At 46.0% G+C, this 20,705-nt stretch overlaps 1 protein-coding gene and 6 non-coding genes across 9 annotated transcripts; 6 read left to right on the top strand and 1 right to left on the bottom strand.

Annotated features, from left to right (window-relative positions):
• Positions 1 to 5,530: 5,530 nt before the first annotated feature.
• Positions 5,531 to 5,603, top strand: Trnaf-gaa (transfer RNA phenylalanine (anticodon GAA)). The gene has a single exon. It is a non-coding gene; the product is annotated as a tRNA-Phe (tRNA).
• Positions 5,604 to 5,856: 253 nt separating this feature from the next.
• Positions 5,857 to 5,929, top strand: Trnaf-gaa (transfer RNA phenylalanine (anticodon GAA)). The gene has a single exon. It is a non-coding gene; the product is annotated as a tRNA-Phe (tRNA).
• Positions 5,930 to 6,184: 255 nt separating this feature from the next.
• On the top strand, positions 6,185 to 6,257 carry Trnaf-gaa (transfer RNA phenylalanine (anticodon GAA)). The gene has a single exon. It is a non-coding gene; the product is annotated as a tRNA-Phe (tRNA).
• A 248-nt stretch (positions 6,258 to 6,505) lies between these two features.
• Positions 6,506 to 6,578, top strand: Trnaf-gaa (transfer RNA phenylalanine (anticodon GAA)). The gene has a single exon. It is a non-coding gene; the product is annotated as a tRNA-Phe (tRNA).
• Positions 6,579 to 6,831: 253 nt separating this feature from the next.
• On the top strand, positions 6,832 to 6,904 carry Trnaf-gaa (transfer RNA phenylalanine (anticodon GAA)). Its single transcript has one exon. It is a non-coding gene; the product is annotated as a tRNA-Phe (tRNA).
• A 254-nt stretch (positions 6,905 to 7,158) lies between these two features.
• On the top strand, positions 7,159 to 7,231 carry Trnaf-gaa (transfer RNA phenylalanine (anticodon GAA)). Its single transcript has one exon. It is a non-coding gene; the product is annotated as a tRNA-Phe (tRNA).
• Positions 7,232 to 8,048: 817 nt separating this feature from the next.
• On the bottom strand, positions 8,049 to 17,876 carry LOC125942453 (uncharacterized). Of its 3 annotated transcripts, XM_049660622.1 has the most exons (3): positions 17,517 to 17,876; positions 13,509 to 13,725; positions 8,049 to 13,180 (listed from the first exon to the last, which is right to left on the bottom strand). In XM_049660622.1, the coding sequence occupies exon 3, from the start codon at positions 10,926 to 10,928 to the stop codon at positions 9,969 to 9,971; it is 960 nt and encodes a 319-aa protein (XP_049516579.1). In that variant the 5' UTR covers positions 10,929 to 13,180; positions 13,509 to 13,725; positions 17,517 to 17,876; the 3' UTR covers positions 8,049 to 9,968. The 3 variants fall into 3 exon arrangements, with proteins under 3 accessions (XP_049516579.1, XP_049516578.1, XP_049516580.1); XM_049660621.1 differs by having other exon boundaries at positions 8,049 to 13,725; XM_049660623.1 differs by lacking the exon at positions 13,509 to 13,725.
• Between the last annotated feature and the right edge of the window lie 2,829 nt (positions 17,877 to 20,705).

The raw sequence follows: 20,705 nt of genomic DNA, 5'->3' as shown, positions 1-20,705 counted from the left end.
AGCCGCGGATGTTTTGTTGTGCCTTTGCTCGAGAGGTATGCACCATGGCGTACATATTTTAATCTATGGCGATAAATTCGAGCACAGCACCACGCATTGCGAGTATCAATGTCCGAGGTTTAAATGCTAGAAAGAAGCAGTACCAGCTGAGTCGCCTTTTCTTGGAGAACAACTTAGACGTAGTTGCAGTGCAAGAAACAAAAATAGATAGCGAGGAACAAACTGACCGCATGGTGCTGCCTTTCCGAGCTAGGTACGATGTTTGTGTTGCCCACGCATTCGGCACATCAGGTGGATGTGCTATTTTCATTAGAAACAGTTTAGGAATAGTTGTTCAGAATGTGTTCGTGTGCCAGAGTGGTAGATTTGTTATAGCCGATTTTTCAATGTCAGATTCTGGTTGGCGAATAATCTGCGTATATGCCCCTAATGCCGAAAATGAACAAGACGTGTTTTTTGAACGGCTGAAGCAATACTTGATGTGCGAGAGACAAATAATTATGCTTGGAGATTTTATTTGTGTTTGCTCAGTGGCTGATCGTGTCAAAAATGTTCCAGTTAAGGAAAAGAGTGCCTCGCGCTTGATCGCAATGGTACAAGAACATAATTTAGAAGATATAGGACAGGTGTTGTCTAATGGTACCCGGCCAGTTTTTACACACTATCAGCGTGCTAGCCACGCGAGACTGGATAGGATATGTAAGAAACCGAGGGGTCGCCGCGGAGCGCACGACCAAGAGGACCAGCTCAGCGGGCTTTTAGAACGGACTGGCGCGTGCCGTGCTTGCGCCGTTAGCACGCGCCGCCCAACTTTATTCTCTTCGGCTGTCAAGCCGAGAGCGCCGATCTTGGGGTCGCTGCGTTGTGGCGTCGGTTGGCGCTACAGAGCCCCCCGCCCAGACGGAACGGCGAAATGTGCGCGATTCATTACGGTGGCCTGGCCTGGGCGTGCAGCAGTGGACGAGGTTTTGGTGGCGGCAGCTTGAGGAACATTGACCTGATGATCCCTGCATCGCGGAGGGTGCAGGCGCGACGCCATTCGCGTTTCAAGCTGCAGGTGCAGATGTTGCCTGGTCGGTCTGCATGGACGGTCGATCGCAGAAGGGTGCGGGGAACGCGGCAGCCACGATGACATCGTCCAAGTTTGGGCTGGTCAAGCGGTGAACACGGTGGTGGGGTGCGTCGGCGCCGACAGCAACATCGAATCCGGCCCCCGCTGATGCTGCGACCGTGGTGACAAGCCCGCAACGACGGGACCCGGTTCGCTCTATCGAAGTTAGCGTGGTGCCAACGTGTGAATGTCAGTTGGACCCGTGAACATAGGCTTGGTGTTGAGGGTGGGCGCTTTCGAAGTGCGCGGTAGCAGCGTCCGGCCTGGCACCTGTGTAAAATCGGGTGGACGCAGCGACGAAAACCAGCGAAGCAGCGGGGCTGCCGGCCGCGCTGGGCACGAGTTCTCCGACGCCGAGCACCGCAAGCCGAGGAGGCATCCTTGTGGCCAAACGTCAAAGCAGTGTCGTTCGGGCGTTGAAGCCGAGACACTGAACGTGTGCTGCGAGAGGGGGCAGGCGACAAGGGCTCCATGGGAAAGACGCTGGCGTAGCTGGGAAGTGCAGTGCACGTGATAACTGGCGGACCAGTCTCACCGCAGTGTTGCCGCAGGATTTCACTCGGAACAGGTGGACTGATATGCGTCTCGACAGCCGTCAAGGCACGGCTCGCTGCTGAGTCATCTCCACGGCTTGGACTGGGGACGTCATGTAACTCGGGTGGGGGTGGAGTGCATGCCGACTCTTTAGTATGGTCGGGCGTGGATGCAAGGTGGTCATTGCTGAGGACTAGCGGGCTCACCAGTTGTGTAGTTGATGGTGCGGGCAGTGTGGCGGGAGGTTGCTCGTCGTCGGGGAACGAACGAGACGCGGGAGGCGCAGTTGTCTTGTTGTCTCCGCACAGTGGCTCCTGTGGTGTAGGTGCGGCGCAAGATTCGCGAGCAGTGGCGCAGCGTTCACCCGGCGCCGATGGTGAAGAGGACGACGTAGTGTGAGCCATTCCTTCAGAAGCGTCAGCCGTTGAAGGAAACTGTGTCGTGCTGCGTAAGTGATCGGGAACTGGTACGCCAAAGTGTTGAAAGAAGGCGGTCTTGAGGCCCTCGTACATGTTCTGGTCTGATGACGGAAGGTCAAGACGAGAGAAGACGTCGGTGGGAATTTCTCGCTTGAGGAGTAGGTCCCGCCAGAGCTGCGACGACACGCCATTTACGTATAGCTGTGCGTCTACCTGCGCGAACCACACGATAGGGCTGTGCGGACGGTAGGGCCACAGTTGCAAACGCCAAGGGTCGTCGAGCGTCGGTGGGCGCCACTCTTCTTCCAGCTGGTCCATGGCCGCGGGCAGGGCTCGGTAGCAGGCGATGCTGAATCGGTCCTTGTTGATACTCTGAGGATCACGTCCGAAGTCACCAATGTAAGAAACCGAGGGGTCGCCGCGGAGCGCACGACCAAGAGGACCAGCTCAGCGGGCTTTTAGAACGGATTGGCGCGTGCCGTGCTTGCGCCGTTAGCACGCGCCGCCCAACTTTATTCTCTTCGGCTGTCAAGCCGAGAGCGCCGATCTTGGGGTCGCTGCGTTGCGGCGTCGGTTGGCGCTACAGATATATGTTTCATTGCAGTTAGTACCAGCATGCCACAGTTATATCGTTAAACATGTGTCATTCAGTGACCATTGTTTGGTGTTAGTCACATTTGGGACGCGCAAAGAGGCTTCACGCTTTAATTGGAAGATGTGGCTATTTAATGACAAGCTGCTACATAATGAATCGTTCGTTGAGTGCGTAAAGGAAAAGTTCGGACAGCTATTGACAAGGCATGATGACGTGATAGAGTTGTGGGCGCTTTTTAAAGAAGAAATAAAGATTTGTGCAATAGAAAAAGCTAGTGTGATGAAGTACGAAGAAAGAAAAAAGGAGAAAGAAATACAGCAAGAACTGGACTTTATGTACCGAGTAGAGGCCGATAAACCTGGTACGTTCGCAAAGCAGATCAATGAACTTAAGAGTCAACTGGAGCTTATCGACGAAGATAAGTACAGAGGAGCGGTGATCCGAGCAAGGGCGGACAAGCTATGGCTCGGCGAAACGCCCACGAAGCGAGCCTTTGCAGACGAAAAGGCTCACGCAAGGCAAAACGTAATTCGGAAAATAAGTTATAAGAATGAAGTCACCGACGAACAAGCTAAAATACACAGAGCGTTCCTCGAGCACTATAGCGAACTATTTCGAAGAAGTAACGATATCTCGGAAGAATTCGAACGCGAGTTCCTGGCCAACATGGCAAAACTAGATGACGTAGACCGTGAATATCTGGAAGAACCGATCAGCCAAAAAGAAGTTGAAGATGCCATTGAGGATTTAGCTCGGGGGAAGTCTCCTGGACCTGATGGGTTGGGAGCGGCTTTCTATAAGGCCTTCAGAAAAGATGTGAGCCTCATTTTATTTTTGGTATTTAGTGAGGCGTATAGGCGAAAATATGCACCACCGTCATTTGGGCGGTCGCATATAGTACTCATTCCCAGGACGGAAGACTCAGAAAAATTGCTGTCAGTTGGGTCTTACCGCCCAATAGCGCTGACTAACGTTGATTATAAAATCTTTACTAAGATCTTGGCAAAGAGGTTACAGCGAGTTATAACACGAATTGTAGGACCGCATCAGACGTGCGGAATCAAAGGAAGATCAATCTACACAAATATTCACATTGCTAGAACCATTCTGGAATGCTGTGATGCGTGGGGTGAACATGTAGCATTGCTTCAACTTGATCTGCAAAAGGCGTTTGATCGTGTATCACATAACGTTCTTTTTTCAGTTCTTCAGTATGTAAATGTTGGCTCGGTGCTCTTCGATGGAGTAAAGATGTGCTATGCTTATTGTACCGCTAACCTTATAATAAATTAGGAAGTAGGCGAGAGCTTTCACGTACGCTCAAGTGTGCGCCAGGGATGACCTTTAAGTCCTCTACTATTTGCGTTGTACCTCGAGCCATTCTGCAGAAATATTCTTTATAACAACAGTATTGTAGGTTTTCGTTTACAGTCAACATACATCGTCAACATACATCAACATACAGCTTACATACGCGGATGATATTGCTTTGTTTTGTAGCGATAAAGAAAGTGTCGCGACCGCGGTAAAGGACGCTTTATCTTTTTGTAAAATGACTGGTAGCGTGATAAACTTTGATAAGTGTTTAGGGGTGTGGCATGGAACATGGCAAAGCACCCCACCCATCTTTTTGAATGTGAAGTGGACCGTTGCGCCGACAAAGTATCTCGGCGTGCCGCTTGAGCACTATAAAGAGGCGGGGCAATTCTGAGAAAATGAAACAATGAAGGTGCAAGAAAAAGCAGTTAAATGGTGTGGTCGTAGTCTTTCGATGTTTGCCCGCGCGACGGTCTGCAACCTGTTTGCCGTTGCCAAAGTGTGCTATGTATTGCAAGCATTGTGTATTACTAGAGTTCACGTGCAACGTTTGCATCGGGTGCTGGCAGTGTACGTATGGGGATCCAATTGGGAGCGAACGAGTCGAACAAACTTATTTCGATCTGTCAAAACAGGGGGGCTTGGACTGGCGCATCTGTTCTTGAAGCAGATAGTGTGTCGTTTTGCCTTTTTAAGAGACCAAAAAGACCCTTTCCTGGTTAGAGTGATGCAACTGAGACTAGGTACGGCCCTTCCTGAATTCATTGTATCTAGCAGTGTTAACAGTGGCCCTATGAGTGGATATTTGAAAGAAGTGATATGGGCATTCCGGTTTCTGAAGGTGCGCTTCTCAATGGAGTACCTCAGCCACGTTCCCAAAAAACGTCTCTATAAAGATCTAATTGACGTGGTATTGCCAGTGCCGCTGTATAGATCGATGTTCAGTGTGGGTAGTGAAAGAAACGTCCTAAAAAGGGTAAAACGTATGCCTGTCAGGCCATCGGCAAAGTCTTTCTTTTTTCAGCTGCATTCCAATACACTACCTGTAAAACCGTGGCTTCAGGAAAGAGGTATTTTTATCCCCTGGTCTGTGGATTGTTTACTATGCCACAAGGAAGAGACAATTGAGCACGTATTCATAGACTGCTGGGACGCCGTTTTCCACTGGGACGTCATGCAGCGAACTACAAAGAAAGACTTGCCCATAACACCCTATGGCATCCGTTTTCTCCCCACGGAAAATGAAGGAGGAGTGCCATACGACATGTTTATGCTATTAGAGTTGCACAGCCTGTGGCGCACCCGAATGGCTGTTAGACACGCTGACATAAATGTTCGAAGTACTCGTGAATATTTTATTTAAAGTGTCTGTTACATGAAAGAAGTGTTCGATGCGCAAAACGAAAAGCCAGAATAGATTAGTGTGTTAAACGAGCTTGCGAACCTTAGGCGGTTTTAAAATCTCGTGCACACCAAAGACTGGTGGGCACTTTTACCAATTGTGAAGTGTCGAAATTCTGTCTGTATATTGCAAAAGGCAATAAAGAAAAAAATGCCGAAATAGCTCAGTTGGGAGAGCGTTAGACTGAAGATCTAAAGGTCCCTGGTTCGATCCCGGGTTTCGGCATATGCGTCGTGCTTTCTATTTTTGCGACAGCTGTAAATAACAAAAACAAAGGGAGTTATTACTGAATTGCAAGCTTTTCGGCTATTTCCACATTAACGCCACTGTTAAACTACTAATAAGAGTGATTTGCGGAAAGGGAGTGGCGGAGCGAATCTGTTTAAAAAAAAGGGTTGCGCATACAGCGAATACGTCAAAGAAACTCTCATGGGATTGAAACAATCGCATTGCGCAGCACTGCTTCGAAACTCGTTCTGCCGAAATAGCTCAGTTGGGAGAGCGTTAGACTGAAGATCTAAAGGTCCCTGGTTCGATCCCGGGTTTCGGCATATGCGTCGTGCTTTCTATTTTTGCGACAGCTGTAAATAACAAAAACAAAGGGAGTTATTACTGAATTGCAAGCTTTTCGGCTATTTCCACATTAACGCCACTGTTAAACTACTAATAAGAGTGATTTGCGGAAAGGGAGTGGCGGAGCGAATCTGTTTAAAAAAAAATGGGTTGCGCATACAGCGAATACGTCAAAGAAACTCTCATGGGATTGAAACAATCGCATTGCGCAGCACTGCTTCGAAATTCGTTCTGCCGAAATAGCTCAGTTGGGAGAGCGTTAGACTGAAGATCTAAAGGTCCCTGGTTCGATCCCGGGTTTCGGCATATGCGTCGTGCTTTCTTTTTGCGACAGCTGTAAATAACAAAAACAAAGGGAGTTATTACTGAATTGCAAGCTTTTCGGCTATTCCACATTAACGCCACTGTTGAACTACTAATAAGAGTGATTTGCGGAAAGGGAGTGGCGGAGCGAATCTGTTTAAAAAAAGGGTTGCGCATACAGCGAATACGTCAAAGAAACCTCATGGGATTGAAACAATCGCATTGCGAAGCGCTGCTTCGAAATTCGTTCTGCCGAAATAGCTCAGTTGGGAGAGCGTTAGACTGAAGATCTAAAGGTCCCTGGTTCGATCCCGGGTTTCGGCATATGCGTCGTGCTTTCTATTTTTGCGACAGCTGTAAATAACAAAAACAAAGGGAGTTATTACTGAATTGCAAGCTTTTCGGCTATTTCCACATTAACGCCACTGTTAAACTACTAATAAGAGTGATTTGCGGAAAGGGAGTGGCGGAGCGAATCTGTTTAAAAAAAAGGGTTGCGCATACAGCGAATACGTCAAAGAAACTCTCATGGGATTGAAACAATCGCATTGCGAAGCGCTGCTTCGAAATTCGTTCTGCCGAAATAGCTCAGTTGGGAGAGCGTTAGACTGAAGATCTAAAGGTCCCTGGTTCGATCCCGGGTTTCGGCATATGCGTCGTGCTTTCTATTTTTGCGACAGCTGTAAATAACAAAAACAAAGGGAGTTATTACTGAATTGCAAGCTTTTCGGCTATTTCCACATTAACGCCACTGTTAAACTACTAATAAGAGTGATTTGCGGAAAGGGAGTGGCGGAGCGAATCTGTTTAAAAAAAAAGGGTTGCGCATACAGCGAATACGTCAAAGAAACTCTCATGGGATTGAAACAATCGCATTGCGAAGCACTGCTTCGAAATTCGTTCTGCCGAAGTAGCTCAGTTGGGAGAGCGTTAGACTGAAGATCTAAAGGTCCCTGGTTCGATCCCGGGTTTCGGCATATGCGTCGTGCTTTCTATTTTTGCGACAGCTGTAAATAACAAAAACAAAGGGAGTTATTACTGAAATGCAAGCTTTTCGGCTATTTCCACATTAACACCACTGTTAAAGTACTAATAAGACTGATTTGCGGAAAGGGAGTGGCGGAGCGAATCTGTTTAAAAAAAGGGTTGCGCATACAGCGAATGCGTCAAAGAGAACTCTCATGGGATTGAAACAATCGCATTGCGCAGCACTGCTTCGAAATTCGTTCTGCCGAAATAGCTCAGTACCAAATAGAGAGCAAGAGCGCAAAACGTTTTTCGAAAACCTTGAAGTGCACCTTTCGTGTGATAGGACAATTATTTTTCTTGGAGATTTCAACTGTGTTTGCACTTCCGAAGATAGGGCAAGCAAAGTGCTGGTGCGCAATTGAAGTGCCTTGTTTTTGAATGCAATAGTTCACGAGCGAGAGTTGGATGACCTAGGATGTGTGCTGTCTGAGAGTACTCAGTACACACATTACCAGCATAACAGTCAGGCGAGGCTTGACAGAGCCTACGTGTCAACAGCATTACTTCCCTTGTGCCGAGACTATAGTGTTATGCATGTATCTTTTAGCGACCATAGCCTAGTTATGCTTACCATCAATAAAAAAGAAAAGCAGAGATTCAATTGGGACCTATGGAAGTTGAACGACAAGCTACTTGATGAGCCAAAGGAAAGAAGAAAAGCAGTTGCAGTGTCAGTTAGATTTTTTACTCTGTCAAGAATGCGTGCCACCGGGCATGCGCAGTAAAGAAATTAAAGACGTTAAACGAAAGTTGGAGACTACCCAGACAAAAAATCCGACAGGCTGTCGGCTTGTCGGCTATATGTTATTTTGGCCTGTCGGCCTGTAAGCCTGTGGGCTTGTCAGCCTGTCGGTGTCAGCCTGTCGGCGTCCGCCTGTCGGTGTCGGCCTGTCGGTGTCAGCCTGTCGGTTTCAGCCTGTCGGTTTGTAATCCTGTCGGAACATTCTATTCCGACAGGCCGCGATTGCGGCAGTATTCTCTGGCAATCACTTTCAGCGATAGTTTCACTTTCGCGAGAGTTCATGGCTCGGCCCACGAAAGCTCTTGCATTTTCCCGACGCTTGTGCGCAGGCATGCAGTGCCGATTCTCGCAAAAGTGAAACTACCTCCGAATGTGATTTTCCGAGAATACGATCCCTAGTGGCGTCATCAAGCATGCTTTATTATGCTGTCAGACAGTTCCTAAATAGAAAATACACCTTTGATTGATGGTTTCAAAGTTTTATTGCACAGTAATTCACACGCAGCCATCATATACATGCAAACAAAAATACTGTATTTACTGTACATAGGTACTATTTCTCGAAATAAATGAAGCTACTCAATCTATGTTACCAACAAATTTCTACCTATATTCATGAAAAAAGCTAGCAAAAGTACCGAGGCAATGGCATTCCTCTGCCATGCCTGGGTTCAAGCAGCACACGGGCGCCTGCTTTACTAGTACATTATTTGTAACCTGTAGTAAATATACACAACAAAGTAGAAAGCAAAACTAGTATTAAGAAATCTAATAAAGTATGTTTGGGGACCATCATTGGAGACAAGCAAAGTCTCAACATGGGTTAAGAATGTGCGAGCGGGCCTGCCAGCTGAGATTCAGACTGGTTTTAAATGATGCTGCATATACAGCCCACTCGACAGCGTTAAAGACATCGTCATTTGGGGTGCCGAGGACGCCAGTGCAGCATCCATCAAGGATGACTTCTCTGGCAAGTACGAAGAGGATCCAGCTTGCAGCATTGACTCGCCTCCCTTGTCAAAGGCTAAAAAGGCCAAGATGACCAAAGTGAGCGCCATCATCAGGGCAGCATACGAGGCTTCTCCGGAGCTACCAAAACACACGAGCATGAAGAAGTGGACGCTCTTGGTATTTACGTCACATATGAAGAATATACCACGGTGGTGGTCGTGGCACACCGACAGCATATGAATTCAACAGAACTAGGAAGGGTCCTGCTGTAAAAGGTGGGATGCCCCTGAGTGGGCAATACAGCAGGGAAGAAACAGTTTTGCTGCTTAACATACCGAAGAGGGAAAATTTGTTTCAGCAATCCCAAAGAACATGAGCACGGAACACAACCAACGCAGAAGAAAAGCACGATCAAAGACCTTACAAAACAAACATGGAAGAAATCCAGACATATACTACACGGACGTGCATAGAGTGGCAACAAATTCACAATAGTCCACAGTGATAACTGGCTCCATTCGGACCCCTTTGGCTTGCACGGAGGAGGCAGCAGCCATAACACTGGCCTTTCAAGATGCAGAAGAACAATCTCCATTGGTCCTGACGTACTCCCAGGCAGTGGTCCATTCATATATAACGGGCACCATTCCACACAAAATCCACAGCATGCTAGGCACCACCCTAGAATGGCACCACACAATAATGTAGTGCCCGGCACACTCTGGGCACAAGGGAAATGAGAAGGCCGACCAAACTGCTCGAGGATCCCTACGAGGAACCCCTGATCCACTTTCAAAAGATGAAGCGCCAACAGTGACAGCACATTAGGAAGGAACAAAGACAGGACAGGCGCTACTTGCAACTGTTTATTGTGGTCAAAGGTGGTTGAATATATAGCCATGGGGAGAGGGGGGACGAAAAAGGCGGAACACTGATTGTATGAATGCGCACGCGTGAGAACACTGAAGATGTGCATGAAGGAAATGGCGAATCTAAAACTTATCTAAAAACACACTTTCATTTGTGTATATATTCAGAGATGGGGAGCTGACACATGTTTCCCCTCTCTTCCTAATCTGGTTGGCCTCCAACAATTCACGTGCCACAGAGTCTTTACTTTTAAACAAGATTGTAGTATCTTGAAGCCTTGCTTCACATGCTTGTTTATTTTCATTGCCGCAGGCCTTGCAATGAAGAGGCAAGTTTGAGCCATAACCATATTTCAATGAAAGCTTATGCTCCCGCAGGCGATCATTAATACATCGGCCAGTTTGGCCGACGTACTCTTTCCCACACTTCAGAGGTATACAGTATACAACTCCTTCCTCACACTTCACAAAAGGATTCGTATGTTTAATGGAACACCCTGCTTTCTTAGAGTTATCAGAACCAATCAGGCGGCACAAAGTAGCAAGTTTTCGGGGTGCGGAAGAAACCACAGGAATTTTGTATTTCACGGCGACGTGTTTAAGATTGTGCGCCACTTTGTGAGAATACGGAATCACCACTGGTTTGGCTTTCTTTTCGAATGTTTGACCTTCTTCAGTGCTTACTTTTCTTTCTTTTTTCACCTTTTTCAATAACGCCTCCGAAACTGCACTTAAAACCGAACAAGGGAAGCCAGCCTTCCTCAATTTCAAAATCTGTTCGTCAAAGCTTCCTTGTGCCTTATGACAGCACGATTTTTTAAGGGCGGATTCGAGGCACATAGTGGCAATCGCACGTTTAACAGTCTTGGAGTGTGTAGACTCATACGGCACCAATTCCTTGTGGGCACGGGGTCGATACATCCAGCAGGAACCTTCGTCAGTAAGGGTTATGTCAAGATCTAAAAACTGCAAGCTGTTATCCTTGGCTAGTTCAAAAGTAAAATCTAAACAGCACGGCAAAGGCTTAGATTTTACTTTTGAACTAGCCAAGGATAACAGCTTGCAGTTTTTATATCTTGACATAACCCTTACTGACGAAGGTTCCTGCTGGATGTATCGACCCCGTGCCCACAAGGAATTGTTGCCGTACGAGTCTACACACTCCAAGACTGTTAAACGTGCGATTGCCACTATGTGCCTCGAATCCGCCCTTAAAAATTCGTGCTGTCATAAGGCACAAGGAAGCTTTGACGAACAGATTTTGAAATTGAGGAAGGCTGGCTTCCCTTGTTCGGTTGTAAGTGCAGTTTCGGAGGCGTTATTGAAAAAGGTGAAAAAAGAAAGAAAAAGAAGCACTGAAGAAGGTCAAACATTCGAAAAGAAAGCCAAACCAATGGTGATTCCGTATTCTCACAAAGTGGCGCACAATCTTAAACACGTCGCTGTCAAATACAAAATTCCTGTGGTTTTTTCCGCACCCCGAAAACTTGCTACTTTGTGCCGCCTGATTGGTTCTGATAACTCTAAGAAAGCAGGGTGTTCCATTAAACATACGAATCCTTTTGTGAAGTGTGAGGAAGGAGTTGTATACCGTATACCGCTGAAGTGTGGGAAAGAGTACGTCGGCCAAACTGGCCGATGTATTAATGATCGCCTGCGAAGCATAAGCTTTCATTGAAATATGGTTATGGCTCAAACTTGCCTCTTCATTGCAAGGCCTGCGGCAATGAAAATAAACAAGCATGTGAAGCAAGGCTTCAAGATACTACAATCTTGTTTAAAAGTAAAGACTCTGTGGCACGTGAATTGTTGGAGGCCAACCAGATTAGGAAGAGAGGGGAAACATGTGTCAGCTCCCCGTCTCTGAATATATACACAAATGAAAGTGTGTTTTTAGATAAGTTTTAGATTCGCCATTTCCTTCATGCACATCTTCAGTGTTCTCACGCGTGCGCATTCATACAATCAGTGTTCCGCCTTTTTCGTCCCCCCCTCTCCCCATGGCTATATATTCAACCACCTTTGACCACAATAAACAGTTGCAAGTAGCGCCTGTCCTGTCTTTGTTCCTTCCTAATGTGCTGTCACTGTTGGCGCTTCATCTTTTGAAAGCTATGCACCAACTAGCCCCACAACGTGTTTTACTGGAATACCCCTGATCCACCAGCACGACATCCTCGGAGACCAAAGAGACAAAAATACAGCCACCTACACCCAGACCGTACAGGGAAACAGGCCAGGTACTGGCTCTTCTTACAAACACACATCATCATCAACCTATACTTATGTCCACTGCAGGACGAAGGCCTCTCCCTGCGATCTCCATTACCCCTGTCCTGCGCTAGCAGATTCCAACTTGCGCCTGCAAATTTCCTAACTTCATCCCCCCACCTAGTTTTCTGCCATCCTCGACTGCGCTTCCCTTTCTTGGTATCCATTTTGTAACCAATGATCCACCGGTTATCCATCCTACGCATTACATGGCCTGCCCAGTTCCATTTCCCCTCTTAATGTTAACAAGAATATCGGCTATCGCCATTTGCTCTCTGATCCACACTCTTCCCATCTCTTTAAGATAGACCTAATCTTTTTCGTTCCTTCGCTATTTGTGTGGTCCTCCACGCATATCCATACATCCAAATACTTCACAAGATGCATACACCCTGCCACTTCCCTTGGTGGGCCAAGTCTCGTCCTGTAATGTGGATATGTAAGCAACGACTTCCAAATTCTAAATTCACCCCCTAACGGCACAAATTCCAAGCAACAGGCAGCGTCCCGGGACGTTTGGCTTGCTAGCGAAAATCTAGAGAGCCAGAGAGCTCTTCTCGATCAAGCCCAGCAAGCTGCAGAGACCAATGGAGCTCTAAACTGAGGCACCCACCCACCACCCAAGACCCTTAAGAGAAATAATTTAAGTTTACACTACTACTGCTAAAGAAAGATATTGGCTGACTTAATTCAAACTAAAATTTTCTAAATTTCTCAACTAATTCAATATATAGTGGTCGACCTATACTCATGTTGGACCTATTTTTTAGTAAATACGGTAAGCACTAACTCCACAAAGAAAGGTAGAAGTGCTAAGCTGGTAAGGTAAATATACAAAGTCTGTCCCAGAAGTTTGAGCAGTTCATGTCACTACATTCTCTGCCGCGTTTTTGCTGGCTCAGTGCACAAACTTTTGGGACAAGCCCCGTAGCAATCAGTACCAGTAGCACTACCTTCTTGGCGCGTCAGCGAGTTTCTGCACCAATTGCCTGCGCACTTCTTTCAATCTTTTTTTTTCTCGTCTTCCGGCATGACACGGTTGCCTATGAAGATCCGGAGGAGGCCTGCGCAAGAAAAGCAATCACGAGTACAAAATTAATGAAAGCATCTAAACAATAATTTCCAGCATGCACAGTGCAAGTTCCCAACAATATGCCCACGGTTCAATGAAATATTTTTGCAAAGCTGCATTTTCAATAACCAAACTGCAGATTACTTTTTTCATGTTAACTCACATGCCTCAAATTCTTTCTACAGTTTTAACATGAAATATTTCAGTAGCAGATGATCGCAACACAGTGCTTTAGCACTAGCTTCGCTTTTACTGTGGCTATTTGCATGTGCCATCTATACATGAGTAGATCAGTTCATTAGAACAGTATGTTCATATACTTTTCAAGGATGACAACTTTTGTGGTGTCACGGCTGGTCTGGCCTCAGTCCTTCCCTTGGATCGCGACTTGTTGGACAAAGTCCCGGTCACGCTTCAGTTCTTAAGCTCATCTGGCATCCAATACGTTGTGGACGCCATACGGCAGAACATAGACGTAGACCGCAACAATGTCCCCCAAGCAGCCTTTTCTATTCATTGCCCGGATCCAGCATACACCTGCAATATATAATAACACATACATAGCTTGTAGCTAACAGGTTTTATACTGGACGATATACACTATGCATTTTCTCAACTCTACTGTTTTCTGGCATTCTGGCCATTTATTAGTTGTAGTGGGCTCACCTGCATGAGCAGAACGAAATTATACAGTAAAATTTAAAAAAATCTTTTAGACAATCCCACATAAAAATCTCCCAAGCATAAATAGCAATCGCTGAATTTGTTAAATTGACAATGATCTGCAAGAATATTCACTGCTATCTATAGCTCGATGAACTCACTAACATCTACCTTGACATTGGGTAGCCGAATTTCAAATACATGTGTTGTCTGTAGGACCACTCTTTATTTTCAGGTTGATCTGTGCGGTCACTAGATGCAATATAGAAATGTGCACAAGCATTGCGTTCCAAGGACTGCATGATTACATAATTATGCCATCAACATTAATGTACACATACAGAAAAAAAAAAACCTTCACACACGTGACATGGCTGCATAAACGTACACTCTCCAACTGAAAAACACACGTAGCACGCCTGCCTGGCAGTCCTTGCAAGGAATTTTATAGACGATGCCGGGATATTTTTCTTTTTCGAGGCAGTCTTTGACTAGGACGAGTTGTTGTTTTAGCTTGCTTGAAGGGATGTGGCAGATTTGTCCATCATAATCTTTGAAAATTCTTGACATTGACTCACTCATGCCTCATGCATAGGGGAGAGCCGCCCGTTTCCTTGTTCTCATCGGCCTGATGACACGCTTTTCTTCAGTCTTTATAAACTGGCCATGGTAGCCATCACTGACCAAATCCTGCGCCACTCTCTTCAACTCAGCTCTGCGTGCATCAGTAGTCGAGCACAATCGGAATGCACGGGTGAACAGTGTAGAGGCAACAGATCGTTTGTGTCTAACGGGATGGGCCGAATCAAAGTGCAGATATTTCCCTGTGTGCGTAGGCTTCCGATAAACGCTTGTTGAAAGGCCGGATGCAGTACGCATGACTTCAACGTCAAGGAAAGCCAGGCGACCATTAACTTCTTCTTCAACGGTGAATTCTATTGTGCTTTGGAAAGAGTTCAAGTGCTGCAGAAAAGGTACAAGCGGCAGATAATGGAAAAACAATCGTCGACATACCGCAGGAACAATTTTGGAGCGGGCTGGAATGTCGTGAGGGCTTTACCTTCGAGGGCTTTCCAAAGCACAATAGAATTCACCGTTGAAAAAGAAGTTAATGGTCGCCTGGCTTTACTTGACGTTGAAGTCATGCGTACTGCATCCGGCCTTTCAACAAGCATTTATCAGAAGCCTACGCACACAGGGAAGTATCTGCACTTTTATTCGGCCCATCCCGTTGGACACAAACGATCTGTTGCCTCTACACTGTTCACCCGTGCATTCCGATCGTGCTCGACTACTGACGCACGCAGAGCTGAGTTGAAGAGAGTAACGCAGGATTTGGTCAGCAATGGCTACCCTAGCCAGTTTATAAAGACTGAAGAAAAGCGTGCCGCTGAACCCCCATCAGGCCGATGAGAACAAGGAAACGGGCGGCTCTCCCCTATGCACGAAGCGTGAACGAGTCAATGTCAAGAATTTTCAAAGATTATGATGTACAAATCTGCCATGTCCCTTCAAGCAAGCTAAAACAACAACTCGTCCGAGTCAAAGACTGCCTCGAAAAAGAAAAATATCCCGGCATCATCTACAAAATTCCATGCCAGGACTACCAGGCGTGCTACGTAGGAGAGACGGGAAACTTTAAAAGAAGGCTACAGCAGCACCGCAATGATGTAGCCAAAGGACACACGGTTTCCAGCGCCCTAGCAGAGCATCATGAGAAGACTGGTCACAGTATTAACTGGCATTCGGCTTTCATCATCAAAAGAGAGAAGAAATTATCCCGATAGCTTCTTGAATCATTTTGCATACTACAATCTACGACTAACACAATAAACCGGACACGGGGCCCCCTCCTTGAGTTGTACGCAAGGGCCTTACGTCTTCCAACGCATATATAATAAAGATCACCATGCATTCGTTCATTGTGAACAAGGCACCCGTAGTGAGTGCCAAAACGTCAATCTGTTGTTTTTGTGTTCTTCAGTTGGCGAGTGTATGTTTATTCAGCCATGTTCTTTCCTCGCCAGACAAGTTTTCGTCAAACCCTAGATTTCATCACACAAGTGACATTACCATAATAAAGGATTAATTAGTCCACCAATTATGTTTTCTCGCGCTGTTTTGGAGACCTGCGTCACTACGAGCGCAGTGCACCATCTAACTTATAGTAGAAGTACAATTTCATTTTATATAGTTATTTCTTCTGTGTGGCAGCAATTTTTTTATGGGCTTGGAAGACGCAGCGAAAATGGCCATCTCCACAAGCACCGAGATCGCTTTATGGCGGCTTAGTTAGAGGAGCCATCAAGCTAGTCTCGCACAGAACTGTTTCTTCATGCCCACTATCCCACTGCTGTCATTTCTGCACACTCTTAATTTTACTACCACCAGCAAATGCAGATGATCTGCAAACACTTCTCGTACATTTGTATGCATTGAGAGCAAGCATAGTTGTGCTTTCATGGGACACTGTTCTACACAGGAAATTGTGGCAATAGTGTTAAGCAACAATAAACACAACTAAAACATTTATGCGAGACAAAAATACCAGAGCAAGCATATTACCAGGGTCAGATTTTCTACTTGGCCACTCCAGCCAATCAAAAGTGGCTGCAGTAGAGTGCTGTAAACTGACCCCTTTTCATTTATTTTGGTATGTCTGTGGTGTAGCAAGCCAATGACAACAGCACCAAAGGGGCGTCATGTACTCGGCCACTTGCGGAAAGCAACATGCGATCATGATGCTGCATGGCACAGCTGATAGACATAAGCTGCCTGCATACATAATTTATAAGAAGAAGCCACTGCCGGCTTAAGAAGCCTTTCCCAGAAATGCTGCCACACAGGCAAATGCGAACAGGCGAATGACGAGTGCCACGTTTGACTAGTGGATTAGGATCACATGGCAACGTCACCCAAGAACTGTCTCCTTGTCCTTGATATGTACTGTGGGCACCTTACTGACAGCATGAAGGCTGTGCTCTCCCAAGCTTGAATGGACATCGCTATTATACCAGTTGGCATGATGGACCAGCCTCAGCCACTTGACGTCTGTATCAACAAGCATTTTGAGGATGGATTGCCTGCGGAAATACTTCGCGATCTGGCCGAGTGATAAAGCGTATAAGCTAACAGCAACAGGTTGTACTAAATGCACATAACACAAGTGGCGAGCTGGGTCACTGCAGCATGGGACACACCATGAAGCTTGATTGCATGCTTTCAAGGAGTGCAGCATCTAAAGTGCACTAAATGGCACCAAAAATTGTCTGCTCTTTTATGCTGACAACGATAAGAAGGTAAGCAACAAGGCTAGCAGCAACAACAACACTGCATGGGCTGGGACGGGTCGTGACTAATAAATGCTGTTCGCGTTTTATGTCTGTTGCCCTAACTTGTCCGGCTTACATTCAAGAAAAACACTTTTTTCACCGGCTTCAGACCTTCAGGTGCTGGCTTAGGAGTGAGACCGGCCTAGATTTGAATAAATATGGTACTCGGCCATAAATCTAGTTCGTGGATCATACACAGCTACTTACATCCATAACGGAAAAACAAAAGGGACATAGTTCAGTTTCTTTCCCCACTCTGAAATGTACGAGCCCTTTCAGAACGTAAATGTAACATCGATCCTTAAAAAACAGTTCTATGACTTTTAAAGTTACCTTTCCGTCATCTCTTGAGGATCCGATGACAACATCGATGGCCTCTCCAGTGAATATGTCCATGTCAGCTACAAAAGAAAATGTACAACTTTTCCCTTGAATTGCCAGGTCTCATAAAAGGTAAGGATTTAAGACTTCAAAAGCAATATAGGAGTCCCATGCTATCGAAAGAGCATAATGTAACCATTACACATTGCCGGGGTATATAAACCAAAAATGTCTGTCAGGAACATTGTGTGGGACATACCACACACTGGTACCTTGCAAACATGACCTGTACAATGACGCTGCAATAATACATAGGTAATTATTTCTGCCTACACTCAAGGAACTCGGGTACAGTCAAACCTCATTAATACGTACCCGCTTATGTGTAATTGCAGTTTAAATGTAGTCGCGAAGATTCCCCCACCCAGCCCCCATTGAACCCCATGCCTGACCGCTTAAGCCGTAGTCACTCATTTGCCATCAAATGGTTATTGCATACTATTTTCCTTCTAGTTCTACACGCACAGGCACAAATTCGGCAAAATTTCATGCACTGAAAAATGAAAGGTGAAATCGGTTGTACAATATTGTAATGTAGCATTTCTCAAATTTTTAGAAGGCATTTTTTCTCTTAAAAAGGGAAACCATACGACTTATATCCTTTATGTTTGTATATACTATGTAATAATAGTTACGTGTCCATGTTTCGTTTATGTTGCTTCACAGATACTTTCAAATTTGAGAAAAAGCACTCCGCATGAAAATGTAGCCTTCACCAGTTGGTCTTTGGTAGCTTTTTCTGGTAAACTGTTAGGTTCTGTTAAAAACAAAATTCAGTTGCATGCTTTTGAATGGCGTGCCCACCATATCTATTTGGTCAAGAAAAAAAAGTGAAATATACAACCGGCTTCGATCTCGTGAAATTTCTGACATGACCGGGCATGAATCAATGTTAGCATGAGTAGGCGTCAGTGACATCATAAGAGCAAATGTGAAAAAGTGCAAACGGTTGCAAATCTATGATGATGAGTGCCTATAGGCTCAAATGAATGGACCTTTTTCCAATTCAGCTATGCACATGGGCATGCCCCAGCTGCATTACATGCCGCGCCGCCACTATCACAGGGCAGGTGTGCGAAGTGAGTGCGTGAACCCTTGCATGATCCGCGGCAATTTCCTGAGCTTGAGTTGCTGATCAATAATTTTTCTTGTGTTCTGGGCAAGAATATTGGTTAAAGGAAACACTTAGCTGTTTGTGGGAAAGACTGCAAGCACTTTTGTCGATGAAAAGACTCTGTGAACTAACGCTCGAGCGATAGGCGCAGCGTTTGCGACAAAACTCCTGCAGGCACTTTCTGTACCGTCGATTGCACAAACCGGCGTGGAATGGTGAACATTGTACTGAAGTGGAGCGCACGGTCAAATTAAAAAAAAAAAGTACCCCATGTTATCAGTGAGTTATCACGCAATTCTTGCTGAGTGAGCTAAGCCTGCGTTCTGGTAACAGCATGATGCTGGCGCTGTGATTATTGGACTTCTCGCCTTACGACCGACTCGGAAGTCACGGCGATGTTTTAATCTACGGGTATGTATACCGCACGGATTTTACCATTGGCTTAAGAATGTGCTACCGCATGCAAGCGGAAATAGCTGTACGGTTACATGGGGCCAAACGAAAAGAAGAATCTCGCCACACAGCCGATCAGAATGCATCGTTCAAGGCCAAAGCGACACACGCGTGGTGCCGCATTATGCAAAACTCGCGAGTCTTACTTTTTGCAGGCAAATGAAGCTTTATGCACCTGACAAAACAACGTGTTGCGTCCACTTACATTCTGCTTACCCCCCCCCGTACTGTGTTGCGTTCACTTAGTCCCCAGTACCATGCCATATACGATACATATCTCGATATAAAACAACACTTGCCCTGCAGTGCACTCGCAGTATGTGTGCAGAAGTTTTGCATGTTGTTTGTTCATCATGGTGAGCTGCTTGCATGCCCGCTCTTGAGGGCAAGCTCGTACGCACGTGCATGCGTCTGTTGACCGCCTCCTTCAAGTCGAGCCACTAAAAACGACGGTCGAGTTTATCCTGAAGAAAGGCCTGCCACGGCGCGTCCCAGACAAAAAATCCGACAGGCTGTCGGCTTGTCGGCTATATGTTATTTTGGCCTGTCGGCCTGCAAGCCTGTGGGCTTGTCAGCCTGTCGGTGTCCGCCTGTCGGCGTAGGCCTGTCGGTTTCAGCCTGTCGGTTTGTAATCCTGTCGGAACATTCTATTCCGACAGGCCGCAATTGCGGCAGTATTCTCTGGCAATCACTTTCAGCGATAGTTTCACTTTCGCGAGAGTTCATGGCTCGGCCCACGAAAGCTCTTGCATTTTCCCGACGCTTGTGCGCAGGCATGCAGTGCCGATTCTCGCAAAAGTGAAACTACCTCCGAATGTGATTTTCCGAGAATACGATCCCTAGTGGCGTCATCAAGCATGCTTGATTATGCTGTCAGACAGTTCCTAAATAGAAAATACACCTTTGATTGATGGTTTCAAAGTTTTATTGCACAGTAATTCACACGCAGCCATCATATACATGCAAACAAAAATACTGTATTTACTGTACATAGGTACTATTTCTCGAAATAAATGAAGCTACTCAATCTATGTTACCAACAAATTTCTACCTATATTCATGAAAAAAGCTAGCAAAAGTACCGAGGCAATGGCATTCCTCTGCCATGCCTGGGTTCAAACAGCACATGGGCGCCTGCTTTACTAGTACATTATTTGTAACCTGTAGTAAATATACACAACAAAGTAGAAAGCAAAACTAGTATTAAGAAATCTAATAAAGTATGTTTGGGGACCATCATTGGAGACAAGCAAAGTCTCAACATGGGTTAAGAATGTGCGAGGGGGCCTGCCAGCTGAGATTCAGACTGGTTTTAAATGATGCTGCATATACAGCACACTCGACAGCGTTAAAGACATCGTCATTTGGGGTGCCGAGGACGCCTGTGCAGCATCCATCAAGGATGACTTCTCTGGCAAGTACGAAGAGGATCCAGCTTGCAGCATTGACTCGCCTCCCTTTTCAAAGGCTAAAAAGGCCAAGATGACCAAAGTGAGCGCCATCATCAGGGCAGCATACGAGGCTTCTCCGGAGCTACCAAAACACACGAGCATCAAGAAGTGGACGCTCTTGGT

Source organism: Dermacentor silvarum, chromosome 1 (genome assembly GCF_013339745.2).
Source record: "Dermacentor silvarum isolate Dsil-2018 chromosome 1, BIME_Dsil_1.4, whole genome shotgun sequence".
NCBI classification, from domain to species: Eukaryota; Metazoa; Arthropoda; class Arachnida; order Ixodida; family Ixodidae; genus Dermacentor; species Dermacentor silvarum.
Note: the sequence above shows the minus strand (reverse complement) of the source record. Positions and strands in the feature narration are given on the sequence as shown.